We start from the raw sequence: 16,195 nt of genomic DNA on the forward strand, positions 1-16,195 counted from the left end.
TATGATCTGATTGCTCTCGCTATTTCGTCTCAGCTGATTAAAAAGGTGGCTTGAATTGTACAGCTATCTGTGTTCCTGCCTTTTCCTCTTTGCTCGTCAGGTCACCAGTAAACCGGTGTTTCATAATGTCAATACCCACGCATGCCATAAAGAAGTGAAAGTGCATATTTTGAGTTGTAGCTTAACCTTTGTGGGTGGGTGAGTTTAACCCCTCCCCTTAGATGTTCAGACCACGCCCACACACTTGCTGGTCTAGCTCTGCCTTGCCAGGAAACCCCTCGGTGTGTCCGATTTTACAAATTCCCAGGTATTCCAATTCCCCCCTCCCTTGCCTCCCTCCCCCTCCTCTACACGCCCTCCACTAGCCATATCAGCGGGTGGAGGGGTTGGCCGGGATGTGTTCGTCATTTCCCAAAGTACAGGTCCTGCCTTCCTTAGCTCAGGGCCGGGGGCCAAGCTCCAGGCTCTGGATAAATCAACAGAGCAAAGGTGAAAGCACAGCAAAGAGACAAGAGCAGTATGGGGTGAGTGGGGGGTACAGCCGGGGTGGTGGGAAAACGTGTGGCATGGGGGCAAGGGCAAAGGTGTAATTAGAGCAAAGAGACGGGAGCGGCATGGGGTGAATGGGGGAAAACCGGGGTGGCTGGCAAAGGTATGGCATGGGGTGAGACACATGCACGTCGTGGTTAAAGCAAAGAAAACATTGGAGACGTGTGGGGCGAGTAGGGGGAACACAGTGCACCGGAGGCATCCAGGTTAAAAAAAATCGAATCGCTGCATACAATTCCATGTGATTATTTTAAAAGCGTTTTGAAGAGACCTCCGGATTGAATGTGCCCTTTACTAAAACAGACAATGTCATCATCACGCATAGAAACGTGAAACAATATTGTTTTAGTTTACTTTTTGTAAACCACTTTTTTATATTAAAAAAAGTTTTTAAAAAACGGATAATTTATTGGAGAAGCTACTCAGTGACAGCGTGTTAAAATAATTCTAAAGCATTGGTGCATTTACTAACTGCCTGGCGTATGTTTTTATGGAGTTATTAGTTTGGTGTGACTCTGTTTGTTTCTACTGATGTTCTTTACCCTGCGTTAAAATATAAAGTGCTTCAAATGTACACATCTTTAAGAGAAGAGAGAGCCCATGGCGGGCAGATCTATCCTTTGTTTCGATGTCCATAGGTAATCCCCCCGTTGGCCACTTTGGAAGATAAAGAGGATTCTGCCCTAGGGGTGTTGTGACGGAATCTCCCCTGCATGGCAAATGGGCGCGTACCCCTACCTGAAGTGTCTAATTGTGAGTGAAACTAGTATTCTAGCTTTTATTTTAGCCCTGGTGTCACGCTAGTTTAGCATATGCACAGATGCCTGGACCTGTCCATGATATTGTGAGAACCTGTCCTAGGACCTGAAGGGGCGCACTAAGAATGCCCTCATAGAGACAGTGGAATTCTGTCCCTGTCCTGGGTGTATTACGGCAGATGGTGGCAGATGGCGCTGGCAGCACACTGGGGGATATTCTCAAGAACGTGCGATAATCATCGCCAAAATATGTTTTCTGGATAAAGTTCTGCCGTTTTGTGAATCCCAGAATTTTTCGCTGGCATCCCATTTGAATGTCGAGAGTGTGTGTATAGTGAGCGTGAGATATTAGCAGGGCTTTAAGAGGGATGAAAAACTGGGGGGGGGATCTCTCCAAGGGGCATGGCCATTGTAATTAAGGGCGTGCCTTACAACACCTAAGCTAAAATCTGTACTTGACATAGTGTGCCGCCCAACTGGTATTGTGCTGCTTCTGTCATTTCATCCATATACATATTACAAGTAACATTACACTAACAACTAGCCAGGATTATTGTCTTTGTCAATGATTGTTAGTTGCATAAGATAAAGTAGCAACTATGGCTTCCTTGTATATAATGCTGAAAATGCTTCAGTTCTAAAATGGAGACTGCGAAAGAACTAAAACGAGTATCTTTGAAGTTACATCAAAGGCTGTGAAGAGTGGCACTGCTGCAGAGTTAAGATTTTCTTTTTCCACCCAGGGTGAGGGCAAAAATGGAGAGCCCAATAGTGACCCGTCTCAGCACCTGCTTTATAGAACTGCAGGTGCTGAGCACCGCAGTACCCAGCCCACCTAAAGCCCTATATTTTAGCATAATATTAAGACTCTACAAGTCTGTTTGTTTGAGTCTCAGTGCAGAATACATCTGGGATATCCCTTGTTTGTTATTGCAACACATGGAGGATGAAGACAGCTTTTAGGGTATTACCTGCGTTCCTGTGGTTGGAGGGTGGAGATGCAGTCACTAAAGTGAGGAAGACGGAGATAGGAATACTTTTAGAAATTCCATGATGACTTTGTTAACAATGTCCTGCTGATTAGTGCTTCCTCAGCAATACCATTTGGTTGATGGTTGGGGGGAGACTGCAGTTTCTGTTGTTCGAGGTGAGGACGTTTCTAAGGTAGGAATCTCTGTCCCTACTTACTTCTTCAGGAAGATTGATGACAGCCTGGCGCAGAGACGCTTCATTGTGCCCATGTTTTTGGTACTCTTTGCTTGGAGCCTGTCTTCTTGCTATCTGATTTGAGAAGCATCACTTTACACAAGGGCACAATGACATTTGAACGGGAACCAACCCAAACTGCAGGGGCAGCTCCTCCGTTAAGGCAGAGGAGCGCCGCCCCACTTCTGGAACCAGCAAAAATATGTAAAATAAAATGATAAAGCATTTATCAAACTGCTTTATTATCATTTTATTTTATTCCCACAGCCAAGTCTTGAGGACGGGGCCATCAGGAGTAGGAGGAGTGGTGGGCTCAGGGCACATCCAGTGCGCATTTCGGTTTGGCCGGCCGTTCACAGCCGGCCAAACTCACATGCGACTTGGTTATCTCCAGGCTACTGCTTGGAGATACCTGAAGGCTCAGAAGCACAGGCTCACAGTCCCTGCTGGAGCGTGGAAGCAGTCAGCTCCGCCCAATCCATATGTTTCTCTCATGCTGGGTAATACCAACATGAGAGTAGCGTCTGGATTGGTGCAGGGGAATCTGGGAGCCTGTGTGAGCATTGGAGTTGAAGAGGCAGCGAGGCTGCGAACGTCAGGCAGCAGGTAAGGTATGTTTTAACTTTTTATACAGCCCCAGCGCTGCCCCACTGATTTCCCCTGCCTCCGGCCGCTGCTGCCAAACTGATTCTGAAGCATTAGACAGTGGATCCATATCCCCTTTCTGGAAATTTTGTATAATGTTGGGATCAACCACTCCACTTTGCTCTAGTTCCAAGCTCTTTTTGTGACAAAAGAAGGGCATGCTCCACAGGGTATTAACAAACAGCTGTGTGACCAGAGCTGGTGTCTACCTGATAGCCAGTTTCCAAGAGGGGAAGGGACAGCACTAGAAGACTGTTCATTTTGCTGGAGGAGCTGAGGTCCTGCCTAGTGCCGGGAATCTTGCCTGCCTGCTGAGAGAGGGAAGGAGAGACTGTTAATAAGAAGGAGGCCAGTGTACTGCTCACATGAGGAACACCCCTAGAAAGCTGGTTACTTGAGAGAAGAGAGCTAGGAGTAACCCTGCGAGGAGCAACCCATGCTGTGAATAGGTCTGCTCGCATCTATCCACAGTCCCTGCTGAGAATTGCCTAAGAAAGTCATCAACAGGTTCAAAAACCATTGCGTCTGCCTGGTAGCCACTGTGGGCTGCCATGACGGAAGACTTTATAACTGTTGAGTGGGAGTCGCATCTACATTGAGACATGACCTGCCTGCATTTAGCCAGATAAGGGCTGCAACTGCTAAAGATGCTGTGACCACTACAACAGGTTCTGCTGTGCGGCTTTCATAGGGTGAATCCTATTCCAAAGGGAAGCCGCTGCACATACCAAAGCCATGGCCTGCTCCTGACCTTCACTCCCACAACTGTTGCAGAACCAACATGCAGGTAATGTGTATCTTGATTGGCTTTTGAGTTATTAGCTTCCAACACTTTTTCCCTGAGAAAAGTGTGACTGCTTACCCTCACTACTTAAGACTCAAGTGCAGAAAGAGTTATGTGTGGCCCAGTTTGCAGAGCCATAGCAGTGGAGACACCAGTGGCAAACACCCCCAGACAGACTGATTTGCATACGGCCATGTCTCAACTGGGGTGGCAGAGTGGGCTAAAGAACGGTGATGGATTAAACCCAGATCTGTTGACTGGGTGTGAGTGTTTGATTGGTTCAGATGCTCCGCCCATCACCACCCCCTTTCGTACCGCTTTAAACACCCCCAACCTCCATAATTTGGGCCCAATTGCCTCTGTATGTCCTATGGCCTGAACAGGATTTGACAAGGGGTCACAATGCCAGTGTATGAGATGGCATACAATGCTTGCGAATAGGAGCTGTAGCATTGGTGGAGTCACAGCCTTGTTTGGCATTGGATTAAGGATTATAAGGACAGATGTACTAAGCATTATAACAGTTGCAAGTGGTCTAATTCGGCACGTGTGACAATTAAGATGCGTTTTCCTATGTACTAATACCATTTTATGAGATGGAAAACTTTCCAGACTCGTAAAATGGGATCACAAATGGATATCAATTCGGTATCTGGTGCGGGCGCCTGTAGGCGTCTCTCCCAAATACCCAATCAGCACCTTATGCATCAGTTACCGACCCCTAGAAGGAGATGGTAATGTTTTCACAAAAGTGAAGGGGTCCCTTGGGACCCTTGCCCTTTTGCAACTGTAAAAAAAAGGTTTATTGAAGAGTAGGTATTGATACAGGGGACCACTGCCAATCCTTAAACAAATATAGAACAGTAAATGTTTGTTTTTAAACACAGTCTAGTTTCCTTTTCTGAACAAGCATTGGCAATGCCAATAGGTCTTGCCTTTGGGACTCATTAGCTTTGTCAGTGTTTTTTAGCTATGCTATACAGCATCCCCGGGACTTTGCAGTGTGGCTAAATTAAAAAAAAAAGCCTATTGTGTGAAACTCGGATTGTGTGAAATGTTTTTTGGAGGGGTTGGGGGGAAGTAACAAGGGCCGGAGGTTTAGTAGCATGAAGGACAAAACAGGTGGGGTGGCAGAGGAGGGGAGGATGCGGGGGTTGAAGCAACACTGGGCTATGAACCAACATGGAGGGTGCGCGTAGGGGGAAGCAACATGGAGGTGTGGGCGAGGAGAAGAGCAATGTGTAGCGTGGGTGGAGGGGGAGGAAAGCAAACGGATGAGGGAGTGAGATCAATATGGAGCTGGGAAGATGAGAAGCATACAGGCAAGAAAGCAATGTAGTGAGGCAGCACAGGATGGTGAGCGCATCTTGGAGGGAAAGCACATGAGTCAGAGAGAGCAGTGTGTAGAGAGGGGATTGGATGCACACTAGGGAGACAGCTGGAAAACACAGGCATTCTCATAGAGTGATTAAAAAAAGAAAAGACTAGTGTCTGAAAATGCCAGCAGTGGTAGGACACAGTAATGCCTATATGCTCCAGAGAAGCGATAAATGCAAGAAGAGTAAGGGAAACCCATGCATGCCAATGAACAAAAACCAAGCAAATGAGAGTGGCAATCAAGTCAACCAATGGGAAGTAATGGCCAGACTCCTAAGCTGACTTAAAATTAACAATACACCTTGTAACAGGCTGCACCTTTTACTGTCTAGTAGGCAAGACTAGAAAATAGCTTAATTAAAAAAAGTTTGCTTTATTCTAGGCATTCACAAACATGGTGGTTGGTTGACCACTGCAGGCCAAAATCCCTGTGATGGCCTCCAATTGTAGTGATTCGCAATTTGTGATTCATTTCATTAACATTCATGAGGTAGGTCAAATTCTGACCCATTGTGATTCAGAATTATAGATACTGATGTGTTAGTTCTTAAATTCTTTAGTGGTCTCAAATTGTGACCACCATTTTGCGACCAGTAAAGAGTAAATCTGATGCTTAGTCTAGGTCGGGAAAGTCCCCTGCATAGTGAAGGACGTACACCCCTTCCCTGAGTGCCCCATCTGCAATGATAGCTGGATCCCAGGTACTGAATGATGGTCAAGGGTGAACATCGATCATGGATGGTGTGTACCATGACCTAGGCCTGTCTCACAGTAATGCAGTGTGTTTAGACTGTGAGGTGTGCACCAAATACTGCCCTTCTGAAGGTTGTTGGCTAATGCTCTTACCTTAATTTTTTTAATTTTTACTTTATTCGTTTTTAAAAAAAAGAACAAAAAGCAGTTACATGTAGAAATTAAAATTAACATTATCATGATTCAAATAAATGCAATGTGGTACTTCACTTACATATCTGGGGAAGTTACCATGGTAACGCATATTACTCATGATTTATGAGTTTTAGAGAAAGTGATTGTAGGTCAGCTTATATGTGGTTCAGAAGCCACCAAGAAAGGGGGCATTAGTTATTCGCATCAACGCAGGTTTTGAGTCTTACCGAATTCCCATTAGAATCAGTTGCCAAATCATTAAAAGTTTGTTCGATGAGGTACATTTGTAGTGGGGCCCAGATATCTTTTGGCTTTGACCTTGTGAGAAATCGGGACACTGGTTGATGGAGGTAAAACCCTACTCAAGCAGAAACACAATTCTTGTCTGCGTGAAACACAACCAAATCCCAAATGAACTGGTGCTTAATCCTCTGGCAGCTTGGCACAAAAGCAGTTAGGCCTTACTTAGACAAAAAGAACAATTTATGGACGGAATGCTGAACAAGTCTAGCATGCCCCTCCAGTACAAAGATCGGGGCCTAAATCCATGGTTGTTTTGCTCAACAAGCCATTGCAGTTTGCACCCATAAGAAAGGCAATTCAGTCTTGACTCTGCCCGCAATGGAACAGTCCATCCCGGCCAGGTCCTCCCTGGACCAAAAAGAAGCATCCTGGGACCGGTTTCGGTGTATCTCCCCTCATCAGCCAGGCTAGCTTGACTCCAGTAGCATGGCAAGCACGGGACTCACGTCTGGGCATACCCATTCCACTTGTGACAAATGCAAAAAGAACAATTGATGGAGGGAATGCTGAACAATGTCAAACATTCACCCCCAGTGCGGGAATCTGGGCCTAAACCCATTATTTCTTTGTCCACATCCCCATTCCAGTTTGGACCCAGGCATATGCAACTCAGTCTTGACTCTGCTCTCTATGGGAACAGTGCAGCCCGAACTGCCAGGCCAGGTGCTATCTGAACCAGAAAAAGAACAATTGATGGATTTAGATCCAAATCTCTGTACTGGGGGTGAATGTTTGACATTGTTCAGCATTTTGACCATAAATTGTTTTTTTTGCATTTGTCACCCCAAGTGGGACGGGTATGCCGAGAAGTGGGTCCTGTGCTCGCCATGCCACTGGAGTCAAGCTAGCCTGGCTGATGAGGAATGATACCCCAAAACTGGTCCCAGGATGCTTGTCCCCTGCCTAAGAAGGCCCTGGCCTGACTATTTGGGCTGGACTAGTCCCATGGTGAGCAGGGTCAAGATTGATTTGCATATGGATGGGTCCAAAGTGGAACGGTGTGGAGAGCAAAAAACACAATGGATTTAGGCCTAGATCTCTGCACTGATGGAAATGCTTGATATTGTTCAGCATTCCGTCCATCAATTGTTCTTTAGGCTGACCTTAAAGGCAATATGTAAAGTATTTATGCAGCACACAAACATTAATAAAGTAAAAAGACAACACAAGAAAAATTCCACACCAATTTAGTAAAATGTAATACATTATTTGACACCAGAAAGACAAAAATCCAATCAGTAAAACCGGAGATATGTAATTTGAAATGTTTTGAAGAAATCAAGAGTTAAGAAGCAAAAAGTTCCAACCCTGGTTATCTGCTCCTGGTGAACTTGGTCAAAGTCACAAATTCAGGCTGACCACTATGGAGCGCGGGCCGGATACAGGACTGAGTTCAGTCCGCTAACAAAGTATCTTGTGGCCTGGCAAAGTCCTAGTGTCAAGATTTGTGGGCCAACATTGAGGAGTCTCACAAGGAGCAGTGATGCGAGGACCGATGTTGAAATGCGTCATGCAGCAGCGGAGTTGATGAAGCCGTCGATGGGAGCTTGTGATGCAAGTCCCTGCGTCATCGTCGAAGAAGCCACCGATGGGAGCATGCTAGGACTGGCTCTGTGCTGGTCAGCTCTAAGGACAAGATTTGCTGTCCTGGGCTGATGCCGGCGTGCAGCTGCATTGTCGTCGAAGAAGCTGCCTGGGCTTGCGAAGACTTGAGCTTTGATGTGTCAGCTCTGAGGACGAGATGCGTTTCACTGGGCCATTGGTGAGGTGCATCGAGATGCAAGTTATTACGTTGATGTCAATAAGCCTGTTATGTCCCTCTGGCTTTGAACAGGGGGCCAACTGACTGCCCCTTGGATATTTCCTGGTGTTCTGGGACCACACAAGCAGGCTAGATTCAGCCAGCCGGCTGACCCTTGAAGATTTTAGGCGGTCTGGGTCTACACAGGCAGGGTGGATTCAGCAGGGCAGCTCACAGCAGCAGAAGAGTCCTGGTGCAGCAACAGTAGGCCTTGGGTAGCAAAGTAGACTTTGAGCAGCAAGACAACATTTACAGCTGGCCAGTCCTCCTTCCTGGCTACAGACCCAGAAGTGGTCTGAAGAGTTGTGTTTGAGGGCCCACAATTTATACCTGGTGCACACTTTGAAGTGGGAGATGCTTCTAGAGTCCTTCTCATACAGAGGTGTCTGAAATTTCCTGCGTCCCTGCCCTGGCTCCAGCTTGTCTGGGGGCACAAAACACTTGCGCGAAACCCGTTGCAAGTGTGCTCAGGCAGAGTCTTTGTGATCTGCAAGTGTGGTAGGTGACAGTTCCTCCCCTCATCCTTACAGAGATGGCCCACCCAGACAACACATATTCTCCCTTTTTCTCACTGTTTGGGAATATTATACAAAGACCAGCTGCCAGCTACACCTAGTCATGTAACTCAGGATGCAGGCACCAAATGGCTAGAACAAGAAAATGCCAACTTTCTAAAAGTGGCATTTTTAGAATTGTGACTTAAAATCCAACTTTAACATTCAAGAGGTTTTTAAATCCTTTAGAGACAAAACTCAAGTTTCCTACCTGCTCCAAATTCAAGGTTATCACTTATTAAATGTAATAAGGTAACCCAATGTTATCCTATGTGAGAGGCAGGCCATGCAGTAGTGTAAAACAAATATAAGAGTTTTTCACAGCCAAGACATGTCCAACATTTTAAATACACTGCACCCTGCCTATTGGCAGTATTTAACCTATCCTTGGGATGACTTAGATGGAAAGTTTAGGCCTGGCAAAAGGTTTATTTTGCCAGATTGAAATGTCTGTTTACAACTGCACCCACAGGCTGCAATGCCAGGCCTGAGATATGTTTATAGGGTTACTTAAGTGGGTGACACAGCGAGTGTTGCAGGACCACTAGTAGCAGTTAATTTGCAGGCCATGGCTACATGTAGTATTACATTCCTAGGGATGTGCAAGTAAATTAAATGTGTCAATTGGGTGTAAGCCAACGTTACCATGTTTAAAGGAGAGAGCACAAGCACTTTAGCACTAGTTAGCAGTGGTAAAGTACGCAGAGTCCTAAGGCCAACCAAAACAAATTCAGCAAAAACAGGAGGAGTAAGGTAAAACGTTTAAGGGAAGATCACCCTAAGGCATGACAGGTCTAATAGACCTCCTAAGCATTAACCTAGTAACGTTTTCTGTCTTAGTATTGCAATATATTCAATCTTATATCCAAGCATAGTTGACAAAGGGACTCCTGGGGCAGAACTCCATTTCAAAGCCTACAAACATTATATTTTATGTGTGGGACTAGTGGAGGTAATTAGGTTTGTTAGTGGTGTAAATGATGTAGGTTCTGTGTAAAAGTCTGCAAGCAAATAGCGGTGGGCATGGTGGATCCTATGCTAAAGCAATACATCTAATGGCCCTGATCTCGGGTTTGTTCGAGTGATTTGAGATCCTTTCCAGAAAATAAACTGTCAAGCTTTGTGATCTGTAGTCTCTTTAATTGAGCATCTGTCCCTCATTCTAGACGTATTGTCAGCCATGCCGAGCAGCTGATCTGGAGTTCAGAATCATATAACTGTGAGCCAACAGTATGCTTCAGTATCCGGTGACATGCATAGGCTGTCGTCCCTACCGGGTCTATTCAGCTACATTTTCTTACGTAGTTGCTGAACAATTTCTCTGCTAGAGTAGAACGGTGTGCCGCATCCTTCTCCAGCCATAAGTACAGGAGGGTGAGTGAAATTATATATCCAATGGTAAGCAAACCAGGACTATTCAACATGGTGGTATAGCTCAAAGTCAGGGGCTGACAGGCCCCTCTGAATATAGGGAAGGATCAGCATGGTCAATCCACTTCCCAGCTGTTTACCTGCCCATGCCAGTTTTATCATAAGCTGCTGTAAATGTTGGAAGAATTCTCGGGTACGGGCTACTGGAATATTCAGAAAAAAGTACAACTGTTTTGGGAGTATCACCCCTTTCATATTAGAGATTCGACACGCTATCCTGCAGGCGGATATTTGGTTAAATCTGCTGGTTAATTTGCACATATATTTTTAAGGTTAGGAGAATTAAGAGAAACTATTAAAATTTTCTACCTCTACTCAATTTCTACCTAATTTTAATACACTTCACGTTATTCACATTTATGCACTGCAAAACAGTTACCCAAATATATTACAAAATATTGTTTTGGTCCCACCCATCACAAAACTCATTAATTTTATTAAGTTTATTTGTCACGATAACATCCAGTGACAGATAAAATAATTTTTCTCCTGGGTAAGGAGAGCCCAGATGATGACTAGGGCGGCACCGATTGGGAACTGATGGGCACTTTTTCCCAATTTCGGAATTGTGTGCTCTTTGTTGTCCTTATTGCACTCTTTGCTTACTTGGTGTAATTGTACCAGAAACACACCAGAATCCCACCTTTTTGACCCACAGACATTTCTTTTGTTATTATAGTGTGTAGAAACCACAATTCTTCAGCATGTTTGGCTATTCCAATGTCCCCAACATATGCCTTAAAGGACTCCCTCAGTTTGGTAGTTCTCAACAGTGCCCAGGTTAAGAAAAAAAATATTCCTTTATGACTAAGCCTAATTTCGATCTAAATAATATGGGGCAGATGTACAAGAAAGTGACGCATCTGTAAAGATGCGTCACTTTCCCTGTGCCACCCTGAGAAACCCTTGTGCCACCATGGATGCACCGTATTTACAATACGGCGCACCATGGCGCAAGGATTGACAGATGCGCCAGAACTTCTGACGCATCTGTTGGAGCAAAAGTCACGAATTGCTGGAGTCGTGTGGCAAGCACGACACAACTCCAGCAATACATTATGAGGCCTATTCCCACTACACTGCCTCCAGCCGTGGTCCGTGCAGGTAACAGCGGTGGGACCGTGTAAGGGGGGATTTCGAGTGATGATGCCAAGGGAAAATTAAATAAATAAATAATTTTCCCTTGGCATCGTCCCTCGAAATCCCTCCTTGCACGGCCTCACTGCCCACCGCTGTTACCAGCACGGACCGCGGCTGACTGCGTCACTCCTTACGCCTGCTTCAAGCAGGCGTACGGTTTTGATGCAGTAGTGTCCTAGAAGTGGCGCATGTGTCATCTTTTACGAGGCTTGGTAACGCACACCCTGCTTACATTATACCTGATGCAGGTGTAATGTGAATCAGGGCTTTACAACATGATACATCTCCCTAGATGCGTCAGATTGTAAATTGGCAGCATTTTTTATGCCCAAAAGTGTCGCATGGGGCTTGTAAATCTCTCCCTATATCTCCAGCCAAAGCACCTAAGGCGTCTATCTGGTATGCACAACTTTGTCAAAATGCAAGAATGGTAGAAGTATGTGCGGGGAAGGTGAGTGCAAGACTGTCCATGAGACTACATCCCTGGACATCAGGTTACAATCTATGCAAGTGTGCATGTTTTGTACTGCAGAGTGCGTACATACTTAAAGAGTTGGATTTCTGTGTCTTCAAATATCGATTTCCTAGTCCTAGACAATAATACTGTTTAATTGCCGGGCAGCCAACAAAAGTCTTCTAGGGGGACCAGTCGACCTGGGCAATGCAAAATTGGAATACAGTTAAAATCGCCCTCCCCATATTAGTGTATTACATTGAAAATTGGAGTTAACCTTCTGCAAATTGTCAAAGAACTGAGAGTTACCATAGTTAGGCCGTATTTGGGGACAAGGTTTATTATATGACCTTCAAAGACTCAGGTTTTTCAAACAAGTGCTGTTTCTAAAGCACACCAAACATTATGTGCACTCATGAACGTTGTTACTGGCCCTGATGACAACCATTGGCCTCATTTGGCAGATTACCAGCCCCTGTAATTTCTTCGCCATAATGTCCATGCTGAAAACGGGGGAGCAGATTTACGTTTCCTGGCGCATCCCTGCAATTCAGCAGGGATGCGCAAGGAAAGATGCGTGAAGCAAGTTTACCCTTGCATCACCACAGATGCGCCGCATCATGGCTCAAGGATAAACAGATGTGTGTCGCATCTGCCAGCGTAAGGTTGGCGCAGTACTGGAGTTGTGTTGTGGGCGCAATGCAACTCCAGCACTGTTCCAACCTGGCCTGTCCTCAACATGGTGCATCACGCCTTATGCCTGCTTCAAGCAGGCGCAAGGTTTGGACGCAGCGGCGTTGGAAAAGTGACTGAGTGAAATCTTGTAGATTTCACTCAGGAACTTTTCCGAGGCGTTCCTGCGCCAGAACGCCCACATGAAACCTGACGCAGGTTTCATATGGCGCAGGGCTTTACAACGTGACACATCTCCCTAGATGCATCACGTTGTATATAGGGCGCAACGTGGCGCATGGTTTACGCCGCCCATGCGTCATAGAAGTGACGCAACGGCGGCGCAAATGTGGCGCACGGGGCTCTTAAATCTGCCGCGGGATGCTCAGTACTCCATTGCACAATAGCGGCATTCGCTTTCCCACCACTGCACGCTAACATGTCTTATGGAAAGGAAAAGTCACGTGTTTGTAATTTAAACAGGTTCCACTTTACCCTACATCCTGTCGCATATTGCGTGAATGCCTGAAAGTGCTGGTTGTAATGACCTGTGCTCCTCATGTAGTCCTAATCTGACACGTGTCAGCAGGCACACCATTCATGCTTTACTTGCAGTGGGTGGGCAGTAATTCAATACCATGAACAAATGTAATGCCATGGATGCCACTATTCTTGCCAACCTCACGAAGGACGGGGGCTCTTAAATGTGTAGGTTGGCAGCATGTATATATCCAAGCATCGGACCCTCCACACCGGAACCGACCACGAGCACAACTGCGGGTTTGTGGAAATTCGTATTTAATTGCAACCGCATGATGTGTTTCGGCCTGAAATGCCTTTATCAAATACTCGTGACCCAGTCAGATTCCTCCATGTCGATGTTTAAAAAGCTCTTGCCTCCTTTTCATTGGAGGATGCATTTAAGCCAGTGAGAAAAGAATCCCATTTTTAAAACAAGTGCTGTATCTGCGTGTACACACAAACACACACACTTACTCACTCACTCACTCTTAGCACCATTAAAGACTGTGGTGTGTACATAGAGGACTACCAGTGATTTATTTTGTTTAAATCTGTTTATTACTTTTTGTATGATCACAATCCCAGATATGTCAGAAACTCAGTATACAGGAGTGATGCCAGTTAACAAGTATACATTATGTCTTGGCAAAAACAACATTGACCGGACAGGTTGTATTTCGAGCCATTTAGAGTAGGAACTGAAAGCATCACGCTGAGCGCCTGTAGAGTCAGTTGGAAGCAAACAGACAGTAGGCATAAATATGATACATAAGAAAGGGCCCTGCAATACAGCTGCGTAATAACAGCATATGAGGGCATGCGCTGTTCTCAATATGCAATAATACGCAATGTCAGGAATCAACAGTTAAGGATCTCAACCAGAAACAATGGAAGCACATGAAAAAGAAGAACCTTAGTAGTAACCGTCGTGCTAGCCCTAATTCTGTGACCCACCCCACCAACAAGCAACCACGCCCATTTAGTTGCAAGTTAGATTGTTTGTGTCTGCCACCATAGATCAGGTCGGTGGGCCCGGAACCAGGCGGAGGCACGTGCCCACTGCAGTAGGCTTGGCAGCGGAAGTAACCATAGGGGGCATCGCATCCCGCATCTCACCTCCCGTATCGTCATCGAGGGGCAGATGGGCACTGATGGGGGAGCGTCATGTATGCTACTGTCTAGGTCAACAATGACGGCATTCCAGCTATTGGCCTTTGAGTGTTTACGAAGCCCCATGGCATCCTCTCTACGTAGGGCAACGCTCTCTGCCTGCACCCAGTTGGTGAAAGACTGCATCCAGACCGTGAGGTGTGGGGGATAGGGTGATTTCCATTTGTGCATGATCAGCCTATTGGCTGCTATTAGGCCCAGATCTATGAAGCGGGAAGTGACTTTGTGCTGGATGATACAGTCCAAGTACGCGCACCACCCATGTGTTTGAGAGAGCTCTATCAGTACAATACACTAAGATGAGCAGTCAAAGTCAACATGTCTAACACCAAGACTACATCTAAGAAAGCCTATGACTCAGCACAAAGGAGGGTCATTGGCACAATTAATCAATGTTTTAGCATGCTCAAACCCAGGGTTAGATGGTAAATCCTTTCTGGTAGTCGACAGCTTTGCAGCCCAAAGATTGTATATGACATGATTGTAGTGTCTGTATACTTTCAAACTAAATTCAAGTAATACAGACTAAACAGAACACTGAACTCCAGGCTTGCACCACTTATTATCATACCACCTTAAAAGAAGTATTCCGTAGGAGGCACTGCTTTCTCAGTACACACCGCCAAGCTCTAGAACTGAACTTACTACCAGGCAACATTAGAAGCACCCAGGGGCATGTACTGTTCTGAAGACAGACGTAACATTTTCTATTTCATAGATAACTGCATCGCCCACACCCTGGCAGCAGAGCATAGAAAAGTCACACCCTTAAGCTCAATCCTCAGCTTGTTACCTGCGCATTGCAAACAACTCAACCAGCAAACTGCTTTCGATATTATAGGCGAGCTAAGAAAGCCTGAAGTATGGGTTACTGTGGCATTAAATAGTTATGTACTTGCACATACAATAGTTATGGCCCACAAAAATACTAAAACCATAATACGTAGTGGTCAAAATTATAATTTATATCTTTACAATTCACATAACACATATCTGCTATGAGGTTTGTCCATCAGCAGACCTGTACAGCCAAAACAATAGCCATCACCAAATGGACAGGCATGGAATAACTGAGGAGACCTGTCACGCATTGCTGGACAATTTGTAAGACTTTAATATTGTTCACCACTGCAGGTCCCAAATACCTATGTAATCTGACCATTTCTGTATATCTCACAAAAACACTCAGATATGGGATGATAATAAAAAAAATCCCATCCTGACAGATCTCTCCACTTATTTCTTCCTCCAAACACACCAGCTCAGGACCCCAACTATACACAAAATCTCAGATCGGACAACCCAAGGAAGTTACCAGCTCAGCAGACTACATCATATGAAATACCATAAAGAGACCTGCAGAGCAGTTTAAAGCTACCAGCATACTGAAAACAAAAAACAGCTTGTATGTGTCTCACACTGCTATGCATTGCATCCCATAACACAATAACCGCAACTTGGTGGTTGTCAAGCACGACATAGAAACACTTCACATACAGGTTCAAAACAAAGACAACATCCTTCCAGCCACACACCCTACATGGTGTAGTGTGTTACCCATGTAGGCAAGCGCTTCATCACCCCAAATAGGGGTAAAAAGTTCTATATAAGTGCTGCAATACAACACAATACAAAGTAATAAAATACAATGTACTATTTACAGCCAGTTCCAAAGGCAGGAATTATAGTACGCAATCATGCACTTAAAGGGCTAATTACATGGAATTTGCATTGTCAAATTCACTGTTGTGTTGCTCTACGTGATTGCATCTTGTTGATTTGTGATAGGGCTGTTATTGATTCATAGCACAAAAGTGTATTCATGCACAGACAGGCATGTTGCTGCATGGTACATTACACTGACATGTGCAGGAATTGCATTTGTGTCAGACATAAATGTGACAGTATGTCCTATTTCTACAGGCGTGGAGCATACAGGCA

The 16,195-nt window shown here is 45.2% G+C and overlaps 1 protein-coding gene across 1 annotated transcript in view; it reads left to right on the forward strand.

Moving 5' to 3' along the window:
• Positions 1-242: 242 nt before the first annotated feature.
• MASP2 (MBL associated serine protease 2) overlaps positions 243-16,195 on the forward strand; it is a 263,680-nt gene continuing 247,727 nt past the window's right edge. Inside the window, exon 1 of the mRNA XM_086921321.1 lies at positions 243-524. Within this exon, the coding sequence (XP_086777447.1) occupies positions 520-524 (5 nt within the window). The 5' untranslated portion in view covers positions 243-519. The remainder of the gene's footprint in view (positions 525-16,195) is intronic.

This window comes from Lissotriton vulgaris, chromosome 5 (assembly GCF_964263255.1).
Source record: "Lissotriton vulgaris chromosome 5, aLisVul1.2, whole genome shotgun sequence".
NCBI classification, from domain to species: domain Eukaryota; kingdom Metazoa; phylum Chordata; class Amphibia; order Caudata; family Salamandridae; genus Lissotriton; species Lissotriton vulgaris.